This window comes from Electrona antarctica, assembly GCF_951216825.1.
Source record: "Electrona antarctica genome assembly, chromosome: 4".
In the NCBI taxonomy this organism is placed as follows: domain Eukaryota; kingdom Metazoa; phylum Chordata; class Actinopteri; order Myctophiformes; family Myctophidae; genus Electrona; species Electrona antarctica.
Genome location: NC_136809.1, coordinates 47,276,476 through 47,298,384, shown reverse-complemented (window position 1 = coordinate 47,298,384; position 21,909 = coordinate 47,276,476). Strand labels below are relative to the sequence as shown.

General features: G+C 40.9%; 1 protein-coding gene across 1 annotated transcript; it reads right to left on the bottom strand.

The window, feature by feature from the left end:
- Positions 1–1,007: 1,007 nt before the first annotated feature.
- gucy1b1 (guanylate cyclase 1 soluble subunit beta 1) lies at positions 1,008–21,723 on the bottom strand. The gene is made up of 13 exons (XM_079499795.1): positions 21,586–21,723; positions 21,184–21,257; positions 19,521–19,621; positions 18,043–18,161; positions 16,692–16,889; positions 13,444–13,674; positions 12,654–12,770; positions 7,911–8,044; positions 6,390–6,587; positions 4,992–5,229; positions 3,330–3,470; positions 1,516–1,670; positions 1,008–1,153 (listed from the first exon to the last, which is right to left on the bottom strand). The coding sequence occupies exons 1-13, from the start codon at positions 21,586–21,588 to the stop codon at positions 1,021–1,023; spliced, it is 1,842 nt and encodes a 613-aa protein (XP_079355921.1). The 5' UTR covers positions 21,589–21,723; the 3' UTR covers positions 1,008–1,020.
- Positions 21,724–21,909: the final 186 nt, after the last annotated feature.

Below are 21,909 nucleotides of genomic sequence, written 5' to 3'. Positions count from 1 at the left end.
ATATATACATACAAAATGTGGCTGTGATACTCCTGGAAACCAGGAGAGGTCATGACAGAACACGTGACAAGAACAAGCACGAAAAGAAAGGGCTCGCTCAATTCAAAACTAACTTAAAACCTTACCAACCTTTTTCATCATATTGAAAATATCTTCCGCTGTTAGTTATACAGATGTTCTTATAGAAAATACTACCTATAAATACCGGACTTTTTTATTATTTGGCTTGGTCTAATATTTCTTGCGTCAAAATGTCTATTAATCTATTAAAGCTGCAGTTCCCATGTTTCATGCCTGTTGTCATTGCAATGAACTACAACAGTGGTTTTCAACCCCTTTCATATCAAGGCCCATTATTTATTCTGCATTTGAGCTACGGACCACCATTTGATAACATTTTGCCTCTCAGACCCAAAACTAAAGAATATGTTGTTATCGTTGGATAAGATTTTTTCCATAATTCCATGCTGAATTGATGTGGGTACCATAGGAGAGATAAGAGACAAACGTCAATCACAATAATAATTCTTCTAACTCTTGAGAGTGTAAAATGAAACCAAATGGACCGGACCCGTTTACACTATCAAGAGTTAAGGGTCCATTTGGTTACCAACTCTCCATCATTTAGCTGGGGACCACCTGGAACCCCCTCAGGGACCACTGGTTGAAAACCACTGAACCACCTGATGGCGCACAACTGGCGGTCAATCTGGTGCACCATCTGTTTCAATTAATCTTAATTGACATGCATTGTCAATCAGCAGGTGTCCTACCCGACAGCAGGGTCAAAACTGAGTAAGGAGACCACCTCCAACCACTGCAGATGTGCTAATTAAAACACACTCTGCAATACAGATTGGTTAAAATAGTGTTTTATTCTTTAGAATAATGTCCTGGATTGTAGCTTTAATAGTGTTTGTTATTATGACTTATTTTGTGTCGTATATGAGGAATCAATAATCAATAAAACATCACTCCAACTGAAGTTGAGGATGAGTTGTAAGAAAGCACTAAGCATGTTTAATTTTCTGTGTCTGTACTTTTCCTGGACAGAAACCACACCTGCATCGGTTCCTTCTTTCCTTTCATGGTGATCGGTCCACGATGCTCCAGATGGAACTGAGGGTCAGCATTCTCAGCAGACTGCAAACACCTGGGACATGATTTCAACAAACGCACTGCATGAGGCAAACTTCATCAAGTGCAATGTGTCAGTGTCTACACAGGACACCAAAAAAGGCAGTTCTCTTCTTAATTCTGGGTTGTTCACTTATTTAATGGATTCTACCAGGGGATTTCAATCCTTCAGTGGCCAGTATTTAAAAATAAATAATAATAATAACATTAGTCTTGATTACTATCTAATGAGATTATTTTGAAGCTCTCTTTCACAAACCTTAGGGTTGACTTTGTGGAATGACCGCAAACTAAACAAATTATCTAGTCAATGGACCATAGCAAGATTATTGTACATGAGCAGATATGCCACATATCTGCAAAGGTAGGTGATCTCACCGGTAAGTGTATTCAGAGACATTTATTTTCCCCTTTTCACCAGTAGTTTCTGTGCGGCTGGTGAGGTTGACTGTGTTTCCAAAAAGGCAGTAGCGGGGCATTCTCTGACCAATCACCCCGGTCACCACTTCTCCCGTGTGGATCCCAATAGTAATCTGCAAAGAGACCACAATGCCTGACTGAAAGTGCATTTCATTTCCACTGTGGATGTCGATGGGGAGAGCCATCAGTTATCATTCGAGAATTAGTATGCCAAAATCTAAATATTCCCAGCTGTAAACTATGGCCAGAGACATTACATACGTATCTGCAATACTGATAATTAACGAGGAAACATGCACTGTAGGTATAATTAGACAAACCATTAGTAGGTGGTAGGTGACTGGTCGCTGACAAGCTATGAATTAATATATTTTCTTAAGGCAAAACAACCCTGAATGCACTGTTAATGTTCATAAATAGACTAAAAATGAATTATAATCGGTCAATGTAAAAATTGTGCTCAGAGATAATTAAATAAAAGACATGACAACTAGGCTGTAACCCAGCTTAAGGTCTCCTGTTACTCTTACTGTCTGTTGTCATAAATTACCTCAGATGACTGCTCAGATGTTTTGGAACATTTCGGTGGGTCATCTTAAGGTTAGCTTCTCCATAAATCAGTATTCAGACAAAATTATGGTCAGGTCAGGTTTTAAATCTTAAAGAAATTGTAAAACAACTCTGGTTGTCCTCTCGTGCTATTCACAGAACATATCGCCTAATATTTACATTTTCACATCGACCGCTTATTGTCTCCAGATTGAGGATGTGAGAAAAAAAAAAGAAAAAAGCTCAGAGTTTGGAACAAATTAAATGGGAATCTATTTTTAACCACGGGGTGGTGAGATGATTTGAGACTGTCTCCATGGCTAATATTGGACTCCTCTTCAGCCAATGCCATGGGCCTCATAAACAGGCTTTTGTTAAACAGACATTATTTTTCCAAAGTTAAGTCCCAACAGTCATTGATACAATAACAAACTCAGCAGTTCAAGTTAAACAAAAGTCTGCTGTTTTACATCAAAGCCTTTTCCTGCTTGTTACGTCTGAATGGAAATGTGTTCGGTTGCACAGCCAAATTCAAGACCATTATACTGTCTGCAATCACTAAGCGAAATGGTCCGATGGACCCATTTTGACCTGAGATCAGATTCTAAAAATGTCTTCCACATCCTGACAGTTTTCTGAAAAAGCTATGTTTCTATGTCAGTCGTTCTTTGATTTTTCAAAAATAGCAGACCTACAAGCTCGTAGCGCGCCACTCGGTGGCTCGGTGAGCTTGTAGATCTGCTATTTTTCAATAGCTAAAGCATAACATAATGCTAACACCAAAAGGGGTTCCCGCCCAAAATGGGTTAATGAGCCACATTTATTGTGCTGTCATGCTTTTCTATTTCCATTTCTAACTAAAACAACAACAAAATATATACTGTGTGTGTGTGTGTGTGTGTGTGTGTGTGTGTGTGTGTGTGTGTGTGTGTGTGTGTGTGTGTGTGTGTGTGTGTGTGTGTGTGTGTGTGTGTGTGTGTGTGTCTGTGCGTGCGTGCGTGCGTGCATTTTCCCCAAATTGCTTTTGTTTTTATAGATATTGTGTTTGTTTACATTTAGTTCCATATTCAATAGTTACAGGATGTACCTGAAGATTTTTGTGATTTTGTGTTAGCTAAAACTCACTGTACAAGCATCACAATACAACTTGAAGTGAGCTTATATAGATCGACTAGTTTAGCTATTCGCCGTACGATGAAGTATATGAGGGCCTTCGTGTGTACCTGTACTGGCTTGTCGTCCACTTTGACCTGCCCAGCGATCTCCAACATGTCCAGAGCCAGGTGGCAGATGGACTGGGCATGGTGGGTGCATGGCTCTGGGAGACCACTCACTGTCATGTACTTATCACCCACCGTTTCCACCTGTAGAAAGAAAGAACACCACGTACAGTTGATTTAGTCAACTAAAATGTATTTTGGCTGTGCCTTGATGGCGTCGATTGATGGCCTGATTTTTTACACTTGGTTGCATGCTGAAAATAGCCGATCTGCAAGCTCACGTGTCTAGTTTTTATTTGATGACAAAATTGCCAATATATTTAGTCTTAGTTTTTATTTCGTTTTTATTTTGTTTTTGACCGTGAAAAAAAGGTAGTCGCCGAACATTTTTCATCATAGTTTTAGTCGACGAAGCCAACACTGCACCACAGCCACGCAATTATTCATCTTCACGCCATCAGCTGGGTGTCATCAAACCACAGTTTGCTTTTGTTTCACATGACATCACGTGTTCCCCACCAATGAGTAACAATGGCCGTTCTCCAAACCGTACAGCCACAATCAAACTGAACCATCTTGAGACAAACACTTAAACACTTACGTCAGCTTTAAGACATCCAGGGCCTCTTAGAGGGGAGTTTAAAAAAAAGGAAAAAAACTGGGACCACCTAGGCATTGAGGTTGTAGAGTAAATATTACTTCTTTTGGTGACCCACTGCCTGAAAACCATCCCTTGGAAGTGGCATGGTCTGTTCTGTTTGACTTCTCAAAGTGCATTCTTGTCTGAAAGCCTAGACTCTGGAGTATAAATCTACTGCATGAGGACTGTAAAATGGTACAGTCCCTCTGTAAAACTACATTTTGTACAAGTTGGTACAACCTTTCTTGCGACGAGGCATCCAAGTCAGTCAATGAACATACTTTAACATACTTGTTACTGACTTGTATGAGTTAAAACTGCACATTATTTCAGAGCTGGTGAATGTACTGTATAGGTCATACATGGGCAAATGGCGGCCCGGGGGCCATATGCGGCCCCCACCTTCACTTAATGTCGCCCGCGGGTTAATATCGGAATACCGATATATTATTGATTTCAGCTGTTACAATTCCAAACATGCAAGCATAACCTGCTTTAATTACTTCAGACTATAAGTAGCTTAATGACTATTATTAAAATGTTATTATCTTCATTTATGTCCAATGTATTTGTATTTAAGTTCATAAAGTTAACATAAATATAACTAAATGCTTTTGAAATTAAATAAACTAAACTAAAATAGCCAATCTAAAAGATCAAAACGTGCCACACTGTGGCACGTTTTGAGCTTGTAGATCGGCTTTGAGCTTGTAGATCGGCTATTTTTTGCTAGAATAGAAGTAGGGCATTAATTATGAAAAGAGGTTAAAATAAGAGGTTTTGTCCCTCTGGAGTGAGTGTGGAAATATAGTGGCCCTCTCCATCAATGTTACCCACCCCTGCAGTAGGTCACAGCAGCATGGCTAAAGCACTCAAATTCCCAAGTTTAATAAATATCAATGTGTCTGATGTACATAATCGTTATCAGTGTTGTATTTGTATAGTATAAAGGGTATTCCAATACATATAGGACATTTGCACGATAAATAAATTATTCTCTCCTACATAGAAATTGCACTGCTGACCTTGTACACATATGGATTCTTCCGAGAGTCTGTCAGGATGTCGAATCGTGTGTAAACGTCATTGAGCAGGTTGACAATCTTAATGGCCCCTTCGGCGGAGGCATGCTTGCTGCAGAAGACATTGAACCCTACAATGCCACTGAAGAGGATGGTCACGTTTTCATAGCGCTTGGCTGGGACCGGCCGCTTGTGTCGCAGCTCGTTGGCCACAGATGGGGGCAGAACGGAATACAGCAGCCTAAAAAAAGGCCAAGAAGACCATACATAGATTAAGAGAAATGTGACAGTGCACTCATGCAGACACGTAACACACCAAACCCCAGGGTCTGTGCAGTGCTATATTCGATATTGGGTTGGCAACAACAACACTCAACACCTATCACTAAATTCTTAAGACACGCTGTTCCTCTCAGACAGGGAGGGTGCTGTTTCTATGGCAACTGCTTAGTTCATGGCAGCCTGTCAAAAGGGGAAATGTCTTAAATGAATGATGCATCAGAATTGAGAAGGTCACACACAATACAAACCAAAATGTGCCACCATGTGCACACACACTTGCTATGCATTTCGGACATGGTACTTTAGAGAAATCACATGCTTTCACCGTCAGAAACCACGAAAGCACTGAAAAGCAGTGGGAAAGGCGCTGCTCTTAAATATTTATAGAGGAGCCCAGGATTCTAATCAATGTTGTGAGCCTGAATAATCTCCCAAGGCACTTTCAGCGTAGGGTATGACATGAGGAATAATAATGGATTTCAGCAGCGAGGACAAAGTATTTTCCTACTATGAGAAGATGGGGTTGCAATAGCTCTTGCTGAGCAGAAAGTGCATTCCACTTCAGTCGTGTCCTGCTGCTGTGCCAGTGTGCCAGATTGCCACGACAGATCCTTTATGGAAAGCCAGAGTCAAATGTAGACTCAAAATGACATGGACTTGTGGCATCGTTAATGCAAACGCAGTGGTGGTAAGGAAAGGAACTAAGTACATTTACTTAAGTCACATTGTGAGCTTGGAGATTGGCTATTTTTAACAGATCTTTATACATTTGAAAACATAAAATGGGGGGGACCGCATGTAATTCCGACGGAGCATTAGTCCGACATGCGCCCGCATGTCGGACTAGCGTCTGCTCCCGTGCTTGCATAACGAGTACTTTCTACTTTTGGTACTTTAAGTACATTTTGATGCCAATAAAGATTTGTAGTTTTACTCAAGTACATTTTGAATTCCGGACTTTTACTTAGTTGTAACGGAGTAGTTCTACATTGCAATATTGATACTGTTACTTAAGTAAAACATTTGAGTACTTATTCCCCCACAGCTAATACAACATATAAATATGTTACAGACTGAATGGCCTATTTAAGACAAAGGTGGGGGGGAACAGGTTCCAACCTATCAGTTTTCTTCTTCTCGTCCTCCAGGGCTCTGAGTGTGTGCTGCAGACGATCAGTCAGGATTTCCAGCTCTTGGGTGAGCTTGTACTCTTCACGGAACTGTTCCCCCAGCAACACCAGGTCACGTGTGGCGTCGTGCAGTGGTATGTCGCTCAGGTAAAGCCCTCGCCGTGTCAGATCATCCAAGTTCATAACGCTAAACGCAACGAAAGTGGAGAAAAATGCACGCACGCACACGCACACGCACACGCACACACACACACACACACACACACACGCACACACACACACACAATTAATTGACATTAGAATCAAGGTCATTAGGTCAGTTTTCCAAAATGGCATAAAGCAGAATGAATGTATCGATTACATCTTATTACATTTTACATTGTATAACATTAGGGGCTATACGTTGGCATTTAGAATTTTAGTCTGTGATTTGTTCTAATCTATAGCAGTGACATTTTGTAATTCAAAATGTCTATAGGTATCATTTCAACATGACATGACATACTGTATGACTGTGACGGGGGTGTTGTGTGCGGGGCGATAGGACCGAGGAGGAGACGCCTCCGAGGCCGAGCCATGGAGCTCACCAAGATGGATGCGTGGCCGTTCATAGGAGGTGATCGAGGGACAGGAGAGTTGTGCAACTAACCAGGGACAAGACAACCGGAGTTCATGAAGTATTCACTATTCAGTTCAAGTTCTATGTGACTTTAATCGGCCCGGGTCACATATTCAGTGATTAAATTAAGATCTGTAATGTACTAGTACAGTCAGACAGTCAGGCATCTTGGAAGCAGGAGTGGGAGTCTGCTGGGCCCTACTGTACTCACCACTACATCTGTGACCCGGGTGATGGCGTTGAAGGAGAGGACCTACCACGCCGGCAATGGACCCTACTGAACCGCCTGCGCACCGGAGTCGGCTGCTTCAAATCAGCAATGAAGAAGTGGGGCCTGACAGACAGTGCAGTATGCGAGTGTGGCGAGCCTGAGCAGTCTTCCGAACACATCATTAACACCTGACCCCTGTACAGACAGACCTCCTTCGGAGGCCGGCCTCTTCCACGTGGGACCAGAGACAAGGGCGTGGCTACTCGATACTGAGTTGGACATTTGAGGATGATACACGAAAGAAGAAGAAGACAGACAGTCAGACATGTGCCTCCATGTTGAACACGAAAGAGGAAGTAATGAAACCGCGGGGGGCTCTGTTACACGTTTATGGTCTCCGCCAGGCCGACCATAAACTATATATAAACATATAAACTATGTTATCGCACCTGTCCATCTGTCTGTGTGTCCGTGGAAGTTCCAGATTGAGGGTTCCGGCCTGATGACTACAAAACAATGACTACAACATGACGTAACGATCATCCGCTCCCGACCTGGTCATACGGCAATTTTGTAACACAGACCAGGCTTTCCTCCAAAGTGGAAAGCCTGGTGACTTTTTATAATGGTTTTAATGACAGACCCTGATATCGACTGGACAAACCACACGTCGACAGTACCTGGGTGAACAGAGAAAAAGGATGTTCTCAGCCTCCGGCAAATAAATCATCTGTCCTTTCAGCCTGAGACAACTGATCTCCACCCCGGTAAGCTCGTCCTCATTTTCCACAGGCGCCACATTCAGCAGGCCCTCCTGTCAGGATTACATCACATTTTCAACAGTGGTGAAAAAAGTACTCACATACTGCAATATAGAAATACTCCGTTACAAGTAAAAGTCCGGAATTCAAAATGTACTAAGTAAATGCAGGTATATATGGGAGCACAAAATGGTGTGTGGACTTTTTTCTCTTGACTTATCACTGTTTTTGATCCGTGTCACAGTCTCTGTCAGTGTCTGTGTCTGTGTCTGTGTCTGTGTCTGTGTCTGTGTCTGTGTCTGTGTCTGTGTGTGTGTGTGTGTCTTTATGAGTGGGCGTGTGTTTTGGGCGTAGGCTTGGCTCCAGCTTGGCACACCTGGTTCCAGTTCCCTAATCTCCCTCACCTGCCTGGCATCAGCTAATCATCCTCCAGTCTATAAATGTTTGGTCTTCTCTCCGCACCGACGCCAGATCGTTTCACAACCTCAGTGCGTGGTAACGCTTCTAGTCAACCTCTCTAGTGTATTTCCTTGTGAATCCTTAGTGTTAGTATTTTTGTAACCTTGATTTTCTGCTTCTCGTGATTTTTGATCCTTTGAGACCGGGGTCTGCGGCCAAAGACACCGGGGTCTGCGTCTGCGGTCCTTGAGAAGAAATGTTTGAGCACCATTGATAATATTATAGCTACATAGGTTTTTCATGAAGGTTTTAGAAGACATTTGTAGAATCTGTCTCATTTAACCCCATTTAGACCGTAGTACGTGTGGAAACGTCGTAGCTAATCCAACCGATTGCGAGGACGTGTACACACGTCCTAGTGCATTTTCATTGATATTAAGCAAGATAAAAATATTCCGATGCCTCCTTCTGCACCGTACTCCTTGCTGTTTGCGCATGCGCGTTGCCGTTCACTTCCCTGTTACGGCTCAGAAAGAATGCCTCGTAACTCCTAATCTAGGGAGCTCTCTGTGGTTTTGACCAGATGGGTATACTAAGCTCTTCATTTCTGACTTCAACATGCCTCTCGTTCAAAATATGAACGCGAGGGATTATTCAGCGACTTTATCGTAATCATAGCGAGGTAAGCAAGCAACATTATTCCTCCCGCTTTTTGTACAGAACGGAAAGGGGTTGGGGGGGCTTTCAGAGTAAAAGCTGCCATATCTGCGCAGCACCTCGAGCTGCTATTTTGAAAAAAATCCCGGCGCTGATTGTGTTAAAAGAAGTTGTTGAAAGCTAGACTAGACCAACTAATTCAGCTCAACTGCTTTTATTATGAGGGTTTTTCCTTTTTCTTTTCCTTCCTTCCCCTGCCTTCACATTTGATTTTATGTTGTAATCTATGAACCACATTTCCATCATGAAAAGATATATTTCTCTCATGCATAAGGACTCTGACAGATTTTATGGCCAAAGGACTTGGCTTTTAGCGTCCGCCCCAACAAATTTCTCTAAAATAACCGATAAAATAAAAACCAGCTAGAAAAAAAAGTCTATGACCAGTGACCACATTCCATTCTGTAGGCCTACAATCAAAACATTCCTGTAGACACTGTTTGGATTAGTGGTGTATTTTCAAGATTCAAGAGGGATTCCACATCTTCCACAAGACAGTGTTAACAACAATACAATATAACAAGATAATAGTAATGATGATAATACTGGATGTTAAGAAAAAATCACACCCGTGTGAACTGAGTGGTGCAAGGTCTTATATAGACACACACATACATAGACACAAACAGACAAAGCTGGTTGTTGGAGTGGTTTGCACCACTCAAAAATTATGTTGGCAAGGGGTGTATTTAGTATCTCGATGAAAGACTGTGCAGTAAGATATTTCTAAATGGTAAGATACGCATACATGAGCAGTTTAACATATAGATTACACTTCTGTAGGCAAGTAATCCCAGGTTTCAATGTGGCATTTATACAGTACCACACACTTACTATCTTGATGTAGTCTTTTATAATCACCCCATTAATCCCAACTTCCCAACAACCATCTTCATCGTGGTATGTCAGGATATCCTGATGACGATGGTTCACTGTCGAGACATTGATGTCATTTGTTGATTAAGGGATTGCAACTGTATATGGAGCTACAGTGAGTGTGTGGTATTTCCTTGCTGAGACTACTAGCAAGATAAGTGGAAGCCACACACACACACACACACACACCAAATTGCTTTTTCTCTTCCCTGATGCAAGCAATCAAAAAGCCACAAAAATCCAAATGTCAAGGAAGTAAGCAGGGATTGAAGCAAAAAAGAATTATCTCAGGATTGAACCTTTCTGTCAGGCCAAGTCCCAATCCCCTGAAACAGCACGAAAGGAGCCCCCACACTAGTGTTGCCTAAACTATTAGCATTACATGTACAGTAATACTAAACTATGATATTACAGTATTATCAATATGTTCCTGTGGTTCCACATACAGCCAACCAGTTGTAGAAAAATAAATCACAGACTGAAACTTTAACCATAACACTTTCTTTCTTGCTTTTTCCCCTTTTTTTCCCCTTTCTTCTGTCATCACAGAGGTACGTTCTTGCGCACACAGTGACACAGAACACAAACGCTCATGGCTCTCAGAGGTTTTTGTACCTGTAGGCCTTCTAAATGACATCCCACATTTCACTCTTTTCACTAAACCACAGCAGTCTTTCTTTAGGAGAAATGCCTCCATATTTCATTTTCACCAACGACGCTCAAATTTTGATTTCCAATTTTAACACTGTTTTCTGGGCAGCAGTGGAGACACAATAGCCTACTCGTGGACACACACCTCTCCCTATCAACAAATTATGGCATCCATTATCCGTAGTTATCCATGCAGTCAGATCTCCTGTGGTTTCATCTTTTGGAGACTGCCGTTATACCGTATATACAGTAACTCCACAGTGGAAAATCTGTGCTGCAATTCAGTCAATGACACCATTGAGTGACAGGGGATGAACTATAATAATCATCATTTTTCGACCACGGTCGAGATTATGGATTCCACAATGCTACGCCAGACTTCCCGGTCCTTCATTGCCACCCCCAGTTCCTGCCTACTGAAGCGCCTTTTCTAAAGCCTAAACTACAAATGATCTTGTAGACCAGCGGTTTTCTACCAGTGGTCCTTGAGGTGGTTCCAGGTGGTCCCCAGTAGTAAAAGATGGAGAATTGGTAACCAAATGGACCCTTATTGTTAAACATATGCATAACTTAATGTACAAGTTTAAATCGGAGATTGGAGAATGAAGAATTGAAGAATTGTTATTTCTGTTATCTCTATGGTACCACATCAATACCGCATGGAATTGTGGACACATTTTTATCCAACCATAAATTATTCTTTAGGTGGTCCGTGGCTCAAATGCAAAATAAACAATGAGCCTTGGTATGAAAAAAGGTTGAAAACTACTGTTGTATAGACTATCCAGTGGGCTGCATTTTGATGACCTTTTGATGCCCATACGTACTAGGCCCTCATGCAGGGTTTTAACTATACTAGTAGTGTCTTTTGTTTTAGCTCCACATTAAATATCTTCGCTGAAAATAGCCAATTTGCTGTTTTCCTGTGAAAGTTTCCCCCAGAATATGGATGCTGGGGGTTTGAGTTGTTAAAGACAAAGGGCCCTATCTTGCGTCAGAGGCACTAAATCTGTAATTTGGGGATTTAGCATTGCGTAAGAGGCGTTCCCCCGTAAAAAAAAAAGGTATCTTGTACCCCAGAACTAAATCCCTAAAACACCTCCGCTACCCGTTACATTATGCATACTTTACTGTAGGTGTGGTTTGGGACTTGCCGTTACAAAAATGAATTGTTTTGTGTGTCCAGTAGCTCCTCTAGTATCTATCATCCACTCCGCGACCAACACAGTCTCACTCACTCTCACAAAGTAGGGTCTTTATGCCCATGTCGTTTTTCTTTCTTCTTTTTTTTTTTACCGCACACAGAACCATATAAGAACACTCGTCATTTCATTATGCCATAACTCCAGGTTCCAGTTTTCATTTGGTATATAGATCGTGATTGTATTGTCTCTCTATGAAACGGTATCAAGCGAAAAGCAAAGTTCAGAAAATCGGATTAATTAAACAGACTTGCACTGAACTGAGGCAAAATAACATTGGAACACACTGTTGCTTCCTTACCATCTAGCCTTTAATTGAATTTTAATAAAACCACATTTAGTTGATTTAAGTATCATCTATCTACATGTTACTGATTATGGGGAATTTTATATTATTGTAATCCATTAAATATTTGCTGCGCAATGGTTGGATGAAACCGAATGAAAATGAATGGCACAAATCAAATAACTTCTTGGAATAGACAATTATATAAACACAATGGACACAAGGAATTGATTATAGTAAAATTACAATCACAGACTGATTTGTGGAGAATTAAGACGGAACGAGACCTTTTGAGTTGTGATTGTTCTGCAACATTGGGAACTCGCATTGTGTGTGTTTTGAGGAGGTGCTTTCTGCTGCCCTAAACCCGTGTGGGCAAGATGGCAATTTCAAGGAAAGCACCCCCGCTCCCTGTCAACAAATCGCTAAAAGGGGGAGAAAAAGACACTCATCTCTAACTTTCTCTAATAACAACCAAAAACATGAACCTTGGTTGAAAAAAACTATCCTTTAAAGACAAACGTTATGTACCTTACTCCTTAGAACGAAGACGGTGTTGATGTGAGACAGGATGCCGTTGTAACTGAAGTCGATGTGTGGACGCACCAAGGAGAACACTGAAGGGAGGTTACAGGTACCAGGCTGAAGCTATAGGAGATCAAATCCAAACACATGTAGACATGGATTAAAGCAAACTAAAATCTCACGACTGAAACAGTGTGCACCCACACTACTAGCGCCGATTCCACAATATGTAAATTAAATTATGATGTTTTAGTGATATTGCTCCTGCCGTTACATACTGCCAGTCAGGTGAGGAAATCACAGACTGAGACTTTAATGTTTGCTTTTATATGAAATATCTGAGACAATTAGGGTTTTATGGAAGATGTTTCTGCAAATAATGCTAGTTCGACCAATTTAAATGCTTTAATCTTAAATAAGCAAAAGTAGCCAATTCTACAAGCTCAATGCATCACAGACGCATTGAAAGCTTGTAGAATAGGCTACTGCTTTATTAGTGCTCTAATGACCAACTATACCCAGTCAAACAGTGTTCATTTAACATGAACCCCACACTGTTATACAGAATATTGATGTTTTAGGAGCTCAATAAGAAATCCCTTCGACCTCGCGGTACTGTATTAGCACTTCTGACGAAAACGAAAGTAGCTAGCCACCCGGAAATGATTGATTTGTTACTTCGGGTTCACCAAATCAGCTGGTGGCTCTTCAAAATAAGAGCTTACGGCTGAAAAGCGTGGCATGTGAGAGCTAAACTTGACTTTAAACGTGGCACTTAAGGTGTTAAAATCCTCACCTGTGGCAGCACGCGATAGATGGCGTCGCCGCACTGCGTGAGCATGAGGTCCCTGTCGAACATGAGGTGGAAGGGGAAGGCCTTGCAGAAGGTGTAGGGGCTGATGCGCGTCTCCTGGGTGCCGTTCTCCTCCACGCCGTCCAGGTCCTCGTTGAGCGCCTCATCCTCCGACTCCTTCTCCTCGATCAGGAACTTGACGTGGTCGCACTCCTCGCTCTTCTGCTGCACCACCTGTAGTGGTGGAAAAAAGCACTCCATGTTTTTTGCTTAACCCATTTAGACCTGAGAACGATTCTCTGAAAAACCTGTTTCTATGTCAGTCGTTCTCAAACATTTTCATGTCAAGGACCCCAAAAATATATGTATGTATATAGGCCCGCCGACCCCCATCTGAAAATATGTTGTTCCAGGGACCCCCACTAGATGCAAAGATTTGAGTTAAAACGCTCACTCTGAAAGAATATATATTTAAAGATTTGCGCCACATTTTCACGATTTTTCAAAAATAGCAGACCTACAAGTTCATATTATTCTATTATTTTTCAACAGCTAACGTATAACATAATGCTTTAAAACACCAAAAGGGGTTCCCGCCCAAAATGGGTTTAGTAAAACTTAGTGTCAATGCTGCAATGTAGAACTATACTCCGTTGCAAGTGAAAGTCTGGAATTAAAAATGTACTTGAGTGAAAGCGCAAAAGTATTGGCAACCCAAAGTACTCGTGCGGAATATCCCATTTCAAGTTTTCAAATGTATTAAAATATTGTGGCGATGCGACGCATTGTGTGTATGTAGGGCTTAAGGGGTATGTGTTGTGATAATAATCAAAAGTAACTAGTAACTAAAGTTTTCAAATAAATGTAGTGGAGTAAAAGTTCAATATTTGGATCCTAGATGTAGTAGAGCAGAAGTAAAAGTACTGGAAATTGGAAATGCTCAAGTAAAGTACAAATACTTCAAAACTGTACTTACTGTAAGTACAGTACTTAAGTAAATGTACTTAGTTACTTTACACCACTGCATATAGATGTACAGGTAGTTACAGGTAGATATGTTAGTCAATTATGTTTCCAGGATGTTCAAGGGGTGTACTGTATATTGGCACAATGAGGCATGCTGATGTCAAGATGCCGTCTGCGTCCTGTTGCCTAGGTAACAGCGGGTAATATTTCCAGAAATGAGGCCATCCATCTCTTGTCATTTTTCAGGTTGGTTGGTTCATAGTCTCACGTAGCCAGACAACTATTCCACAAACTCTGAATGCTGTCTATAGAGTCTGGAACTATAGCCCCCATGAGCTGAGTAAGGAAGCTGCCATTTCCGTCCACGAAAATATATTTTAAAATATCTTTACATTTTATTTTTGTATTTTATTTTCTGCTAAGCAACAAGCTATATATGCTTGGATGATTTCTATTTATATTAGAATAAATTTGCGCGACTGTAAAGACGAAACGGAAGTGGGGAGGAGGCTCCACTTCCACTTTATATTTTACTCATGACTTCCGTTGGTCCAGACTGTATGATGAAAGTATTTGGAAATTGCGAGTCTGGTAATGCGAGACTACTTGGTTCATTACACGTGGAGCTTCCTCTTGTATGTAAAACCACATCCTCTAAAATCACGTTCTCCTGTTAAAACAGGCAAACAGTGATGGATCGAATGATAGATCGAATTCCACAGTTATTGGTCAAGGTTATTGTCTCTAATATAGGGTATGCATATTACTGTAATATGACTGGTGGAGCTGTATCGTCCAGCGGCTAATGTTGATAATGACATGGATCAGTCAAAATCTAATTGTGTTGAGATGCCAGAGAATAACTCCAGAGCTACGAAATTAATGTGTACAGGCAAGACTAATGATCTAACAACATGCAATTGATCCAAAAAACTGTTCAACTTGTGATATTCCTGAGCTGCAGGACTAATTCGGATCTAAATATATGCTCTGACTAATCATAGACATTAGCCAAAAGCCGTACTTAAACTCATTGCTGGATTCATCATTGGACGGTGCTTTTTCACATTTGGGCATTTGGGACCTAACTGAATATCTGGAATGTTATTGTAAGTGTTCTGTAATATTAAGATTTTAGTTTTCCATTACTTCCCTTACACACACACACACACACACACACACACACACACACAAACATAAGCTTGCATGCATCAAAATGAAAGATTACACTCACTAATACAAAGGGTTAACGACTGTAGGGTTAAATGTGATTGGGAACAATCAAGTCATTCAGGAGCACAAGTCATTCGGGAGCACATTCAAGTCACACATGTGAGCTCAAACCCACAATTCAACATTTTGGCTTTAAGATGTTGATATTAATTTTGTATTCATCCTTATAGGACCCCAAATCACACCTTGGAAAGCATGAGTGTCTATTTCAAGTGTTTTTGACTGGGGGGGTCATATTTTGACAGCAGGAATTGCCCCAGTATTAGGATGTATTAGGATGTTGATATTAATTAATCAGCCAACACTCCCCACTGACAGGTAGTACTCTCCTTAGTAGTATGCTCCTTTTTTCGTCACTTCCAATTTGACTTGTTTATCCTGTATCAGGTATAGTTCTCTGTCCTGTTTGGACAGCATGAAAGATTATTTTATGTTTACTAAAGAGCTGGAGAGAAGGGGAGACCCCTGTTACTGAACGAACACTCTATGGCAATCATTATTAAAGATGGAGGGCAGTGATTATTATTATATTTCTGTTTCGGTCAGTTTTTCATGTGTTTATGAGGTGACGGTACTTCATTAGACCCCTTGCTGTGGTTGTTATATGCAATGTCTTCCCTTTTTATTTAGGGTTTATTCCTAGAGGCTGAAACCTTGACAGTCAAACGTGCCAATGAAAAAAACAGTGATATAGTGACATCACAATATCATCACCCCCCCCCCCCCCCCTAACCCCTCCCCCTTTATCATACAACAACAGCTGTGGGTGCGGCTTCAGTTCAGGTGGATCAGCACCCATCACCACCCACCAGGCAAACCAGACATACTTAATGAACTGGTGGACGTGTCCACATAAAAACAACATTTTAACATACTGTACACTTTTTTGAAAAGATTCTTCCTCTTTATATAATAATAACACCTGATGATCATGTTTTAGGGTGGGAAAAAAAATCACAGAATATAGAGCTATTTAACACTCGTTTTACAGACTCACTCTTACACCACCTTTCAGTAACAAGGACAAATAATATAGCGGTAAGCAAGCAGACCTTCATCTTTATCTCTGTTCCATGGATTTGTTGAGCAACAGTCTTAATAATGCCGATGACGATGTCCTGCAGACCTTCCCTCTCTGAGTAGTAATGCAGGATCAGGTTGTTCCCCTTCTCTGCATCTGTGCAGCGAAATGAGGGAGCCCTCATGCCTGGATAGATGGTACCCAGGTGGTCGTGCAGGGCGTCCAGATTCTGAAAATTACATCAAAGAATAACAAATCATGTTTATTTGTCCCTAGTATTTTGGGTATGTCATTGTCTCCACCAGGCCGAAGGCCGATGCTTTGCACCCTGTGTGTGTGTGTGTGTGTGTGTGTGTGTGTGTGTGTGTGTGTGTGTGTGTGTGTGTGTGTGTGTGTGTGTGTGTGTGTGTGTGTGTGTGTGTGTGTGTGTGTGTGTGTGTGTGTGTGTGTGTGTGTGTGTGTGTGTGTGTGTGTGTGTGTGTGTGTGTGTGTGTCCGTGATCAGCTAAGCGCCGGCACCGTTGTCTTGATGGCAGCGATGAAGAAATGCCACTTGAACATTTTAAAATCAGCCTCATGGTGGCGCTATAACAGGCCGATTCGTGTTTTTACGTATAACTGCACCGATCTGGGTAAAACTTGTGGCCAAGGAAAAAGCTTTGCCCTGCATTTTTGACGTCTGCCCTTTATAGCGCCCTTTATAGGCATTGGCCTACATGGAAGTTGGAAATGCATGCCCCACCCAGTTATAATGTCTGTGTCCCTATTATTCCCAAATATGGAGTTCTTTGTCAGGCAGAACAGGCCAGCTCCATATGTGGAGATATTGGGGTGATCAGGTCCAGAGCCCGGGCAGAGGCTTTTGTGCTGGTTCTGAACAACCAAGGCTTTTGTGCTGGTTCTGAACAACCAAGGCTTTTGTGCTGGTTCTGAACAACCAAGGCTTTTGTGCTGGTTCTGAACAACCAAGGCTTTTGTGCTGGTTCTGAACAACCAAGGCTTTTGTGCTGGTTCTGAACAACCAAGGCTTTTGTGCTGGTTCTGAACAACCAAGGCTTTTGTGCTGGTTCTGAACAACCAAGGCTTTTGTGCTGGTTCTGAGAACCGTGGGGGGATCGGTTCTCAGACTTACAGACTTGGTGCATTTATAGATAGATAGGTGTAAACCCTCAAAAATAGTCCAGGCGTATATGCTTAGCTTAGGTCAAAGATAACGATGCATTGCATTGCAATGGATTATGAGCTTGTGCATGCTGTATTGTATGTATTTTTTAAGTGGTTATGGTTGTGTTATGATGAAAACGGCACAAAGAACAATTACGGTTTCTACTTGTATTCAACTCTCCTGCAAATGACAGATATGAAAAGCCTACATGTACTTACTTGTAGGAATTCACGAACATTAGACCCCAAAACCCGCAAGATGGTATCGTATCCTGATTCTTGGCAAAATTCAAAGAACATTTTCCCAAACATCTGCAAAATTTCCCCTGCGTTGATCTCTGAAAAGATATGCATTGCTCATCAGTCTATATAACTAAGGTAGCCAGTTATAAGAAAACAATGTTTCTATACAGTACCAGGTGCATTCTGTTATCTGTTTCACCCTCACCAATATTTAGTTCAGTCAGACAACTCTTAGAGTGAATTTAGAATATATATTTATTGAGCATAATTGAGCATAGATATATGAAGCATAGATTGGCGTCAGGGCTCTGTCCCAATTCATTCCCTGTAACATTAACATTAATAGTTAGGTTATATAAGCCAAATAGAATTACAGGGAATGAATAAGACCCCCATGCAGGGGGATCTAGAAACAGAGCCTACACAGGTGGATGCTGGGGAGGCGGTGGGATTTGCAAAAACTTCATGAGCAGCAGGTTAGCAGCAAGCGAGGCAGGGAGACAGCTCAGCAGCAGCAGCGGTGCACGTCCGCACAGCAGGAGAGAAGCCAGGAATGAGCAGGTAGGCAGATTTTAAAGGTTTAAATAGCCGCTCTGATCAGGTAAAGAGTGCATGAGACTAGTCACCTGATCAGGTAGGCTCGCTCACGAGTTGTCTGCCTGAACTAGCTATGTAAACTTTGCATAATATATTATAGATTCAGATATTATAGATTACTGTACTGTATATCAGCTGACTGCCACTAGCAGTGGTGGAAAGTAACTAAGTAAATTTACTTAAGTACTAGTCTGTACTTAAGTAAAATTGAGGTATTTGTACTTTACTTGAGTACATCAAATTGTCAGTACTTCTACTCCACTACATTTCAGAGGCAAATATTGTACTTTTACTCCACTACATTTATTTGAAAACTTTAGTAACTACTTACTTTGAAGATTTTGGTTATTATTACAAAACATACATTAACCACGTCAGCCCTGTAGATTTGAAAATAGCCGATCTACAAGCTCACAATGTATCAGGATGCTGATACTTTTCTACGTTTACTCAAGTAGAGTTTTGAATTCCGGACTTTTAGGAGCGACTCACACGGTCGCAACAGATTGATGTATGCTTGTTGTATGAGATGTATAGCTGATGCAAGCTCGCAATGCATTTCCAATGGGAGTCACATGGTTTGACACAACATTTGTGTTGTATGAGGGGGAGGGGGGCAGTCGAAACACAGCCGAAAGCCATACAACACAAATGTTGTGTCAAACCATGTGACTTCCATTGGAAATGCATTGCGAGCTTGCATCAGCTATACATCTCATAAAACGAGCATGCATCAATGTTGTATGCTAGATGTAAAGGTGTGAGTCGGGCCTTATTCCACCACTGGCCAGTGGCCACTAATATGGACACTGCACAAAAGTGAGGGATTACAAAAGTCAACATGATAAGACACTTACTAAGAACTTTACTTGCAGCTGCAACAAGGTCGTATGTTTTGGAATCATCATATATGATTCTAACAAGGAATTGACCCTCAACATCAAGCTGGGCTTCCCTCCTGAAAGAAAGTTCAGTTGTTTCATTATTTTGCATCACAGAATACAGATACATTTTTGGACAGCTCAGATAGGGAACTTTGATTTGACGTCGTACCACATTTAGACCCACATGATTAATAATTACATTCACTAAGGTTTAAATCTAGCATTAAGAGAAGTTGTGCCGCACATCCACTATAGTGTCCCAGTGTAGGACAAACAAGAGATCAACATAAATACAATAAAGTCTGCGCATTGGTAGATATATGCTTCCACATTTTATTGTAACCTCAGTTCAATGTTGGATCATCATCAGGAATGCATTCCTAAATACATTCTTGATTGAGATCCAGACGGGAGTGAATCGTTGAACTGAGCTTGCAATGAAAAGTGGGAGCAAGCAGTGTTCTGATTTAGGGCTGGGCAATCAACCAAAGATATATCGCAACTAATATAGAACCAATAACCAACCAAGCGTATAATGGAGAATTACAGGTTTTCTTTTTTTAATAGTTTTTCTTATATCAATGAATTGACACGAAACAATTGTAATAGATCTTTTATAATTCACAAAATGTTGTCTTATTATTTACTTCATTGCACAATGCTGCCGTAAACAATCTATCTACCGATCTACAAGCTCGAAAGGGATATGAGCTTGTAGATCTGCTATGTTTTCTATATTTTTATGTTTTAAATAATCGTTCATTAATTGTAATCAAGGCAAACGTTTGAAATAACCGTGATATAGATTTGAAGTCATATGACTTGCTGGGCTTATTCTATTTTTGTTAAAATAGTGTTGAAATGTTCCTATTTTACAAACTATTATGTATTCATTAAAAGCAAAGTATAACCTGGTACAGTTGGTGAACCCACAATACAATGTACTGTACAATAAATCGAAATGAGGTTGTGATTTCAACAGAAAACAAAACAGATTTGAAGGGCTGACAAGCAGCCACCACTTTAACAGAAACTGCTGAATAAACATATAAAGTGTAGAAAAAGTTCTAAAAATACATCAAGCCAGATGAATTGCACATTAAATCATTAAGAGTTACATTGTCAATGATAACATTATGGTGGGTATGAGCTATACCTATTCAGAATGTTTACACAGGGCAGCCACTGCTGTTCTCTCAGGTCAAGTCTAGGACAGAACCAGGCAGGCAGCAGATGAAAAATAAACTTGGCCTTGACCCAGTCAAATATTTAAGTTATAGAAAGGATTAATGACGAGGAATGCATGGTGCAATGTTCATGCAGCCCAGGTTTGAAGTAAGGAAAACCAGGCAGTTATCAAGTTGTGGGTTTTTATTCTTTATGGGGGGCTATTGTATTGTAGGTATTGTGTGACAAACTGATAGCGATTACATTTGGTTTCGAGGTCTAAACTATAATGCACAGCATATAGGCTTAAATCTGCAAGAGATCTGATCATCAGTCTATACGTAAAACATCTAGTAGTGTACAGTTGTACACTAGGGCGCAGTAGGCTATAACTAACTTTTTTGTATAGCCTACTGTGGCCGCAGATGTGTTTGTCACTTCATTACAGAAAAGCAATTCAGAAACTTACTTGATGTCTTCCCATACTTCTGGTCCATAATTTCTTAAAACCAGGAGCTCCAAGGCGTGATTCACAAAACCATACTGAAAACAACAACAGAGCGATGATCATTCTATACTGTACAGCGAAAACTGCTTGGAATGTGCGTGTAGAGTAGACACTACTACTGGACCTCATATGCCCACTGAAATAAACAGATTCACATCTCGATGTTGTTCATATAGGCTACACATAATAACAATAATTGAAAAGGTAGATTAGGCCTACAGACAGTCATAATGTAAAAGGTTGAAAGAATGATCAAATCATAGTGGTTATACCGTTATAGAAACATATTGCCTAGAGCACCAGACCAAACAGTCGGAAGTAAAGACATTTGCGTGCGTCATATAAAATCTATATGAAACATACCATTGCGCACGCTGTTCTTCGCCAATCCTTTTCTTAATTATTATTTATTAGCGGTCGGTATTAAGTTTGTATATTAAAGACGCTTGCTTCATGCCTTGTTGATGCTGCGTTGGTTGCTGTGCGCCCGTTACCCTTTTCCTCAATCAGGGAATGACGGCGAGTCTGTCCAATAGTAGGTCGAGGAGCACAATACGCACGACAATACTGGCCAATGAAAACACGGGGGTCTGGTCCTTCCAACTGCTACAGGCAGGGTAGAGGCAGAGCAGTGATTCTTTACAAAAAAAATCTCAACCTTTTTAATTGCAGCAGTTTTATATGCAT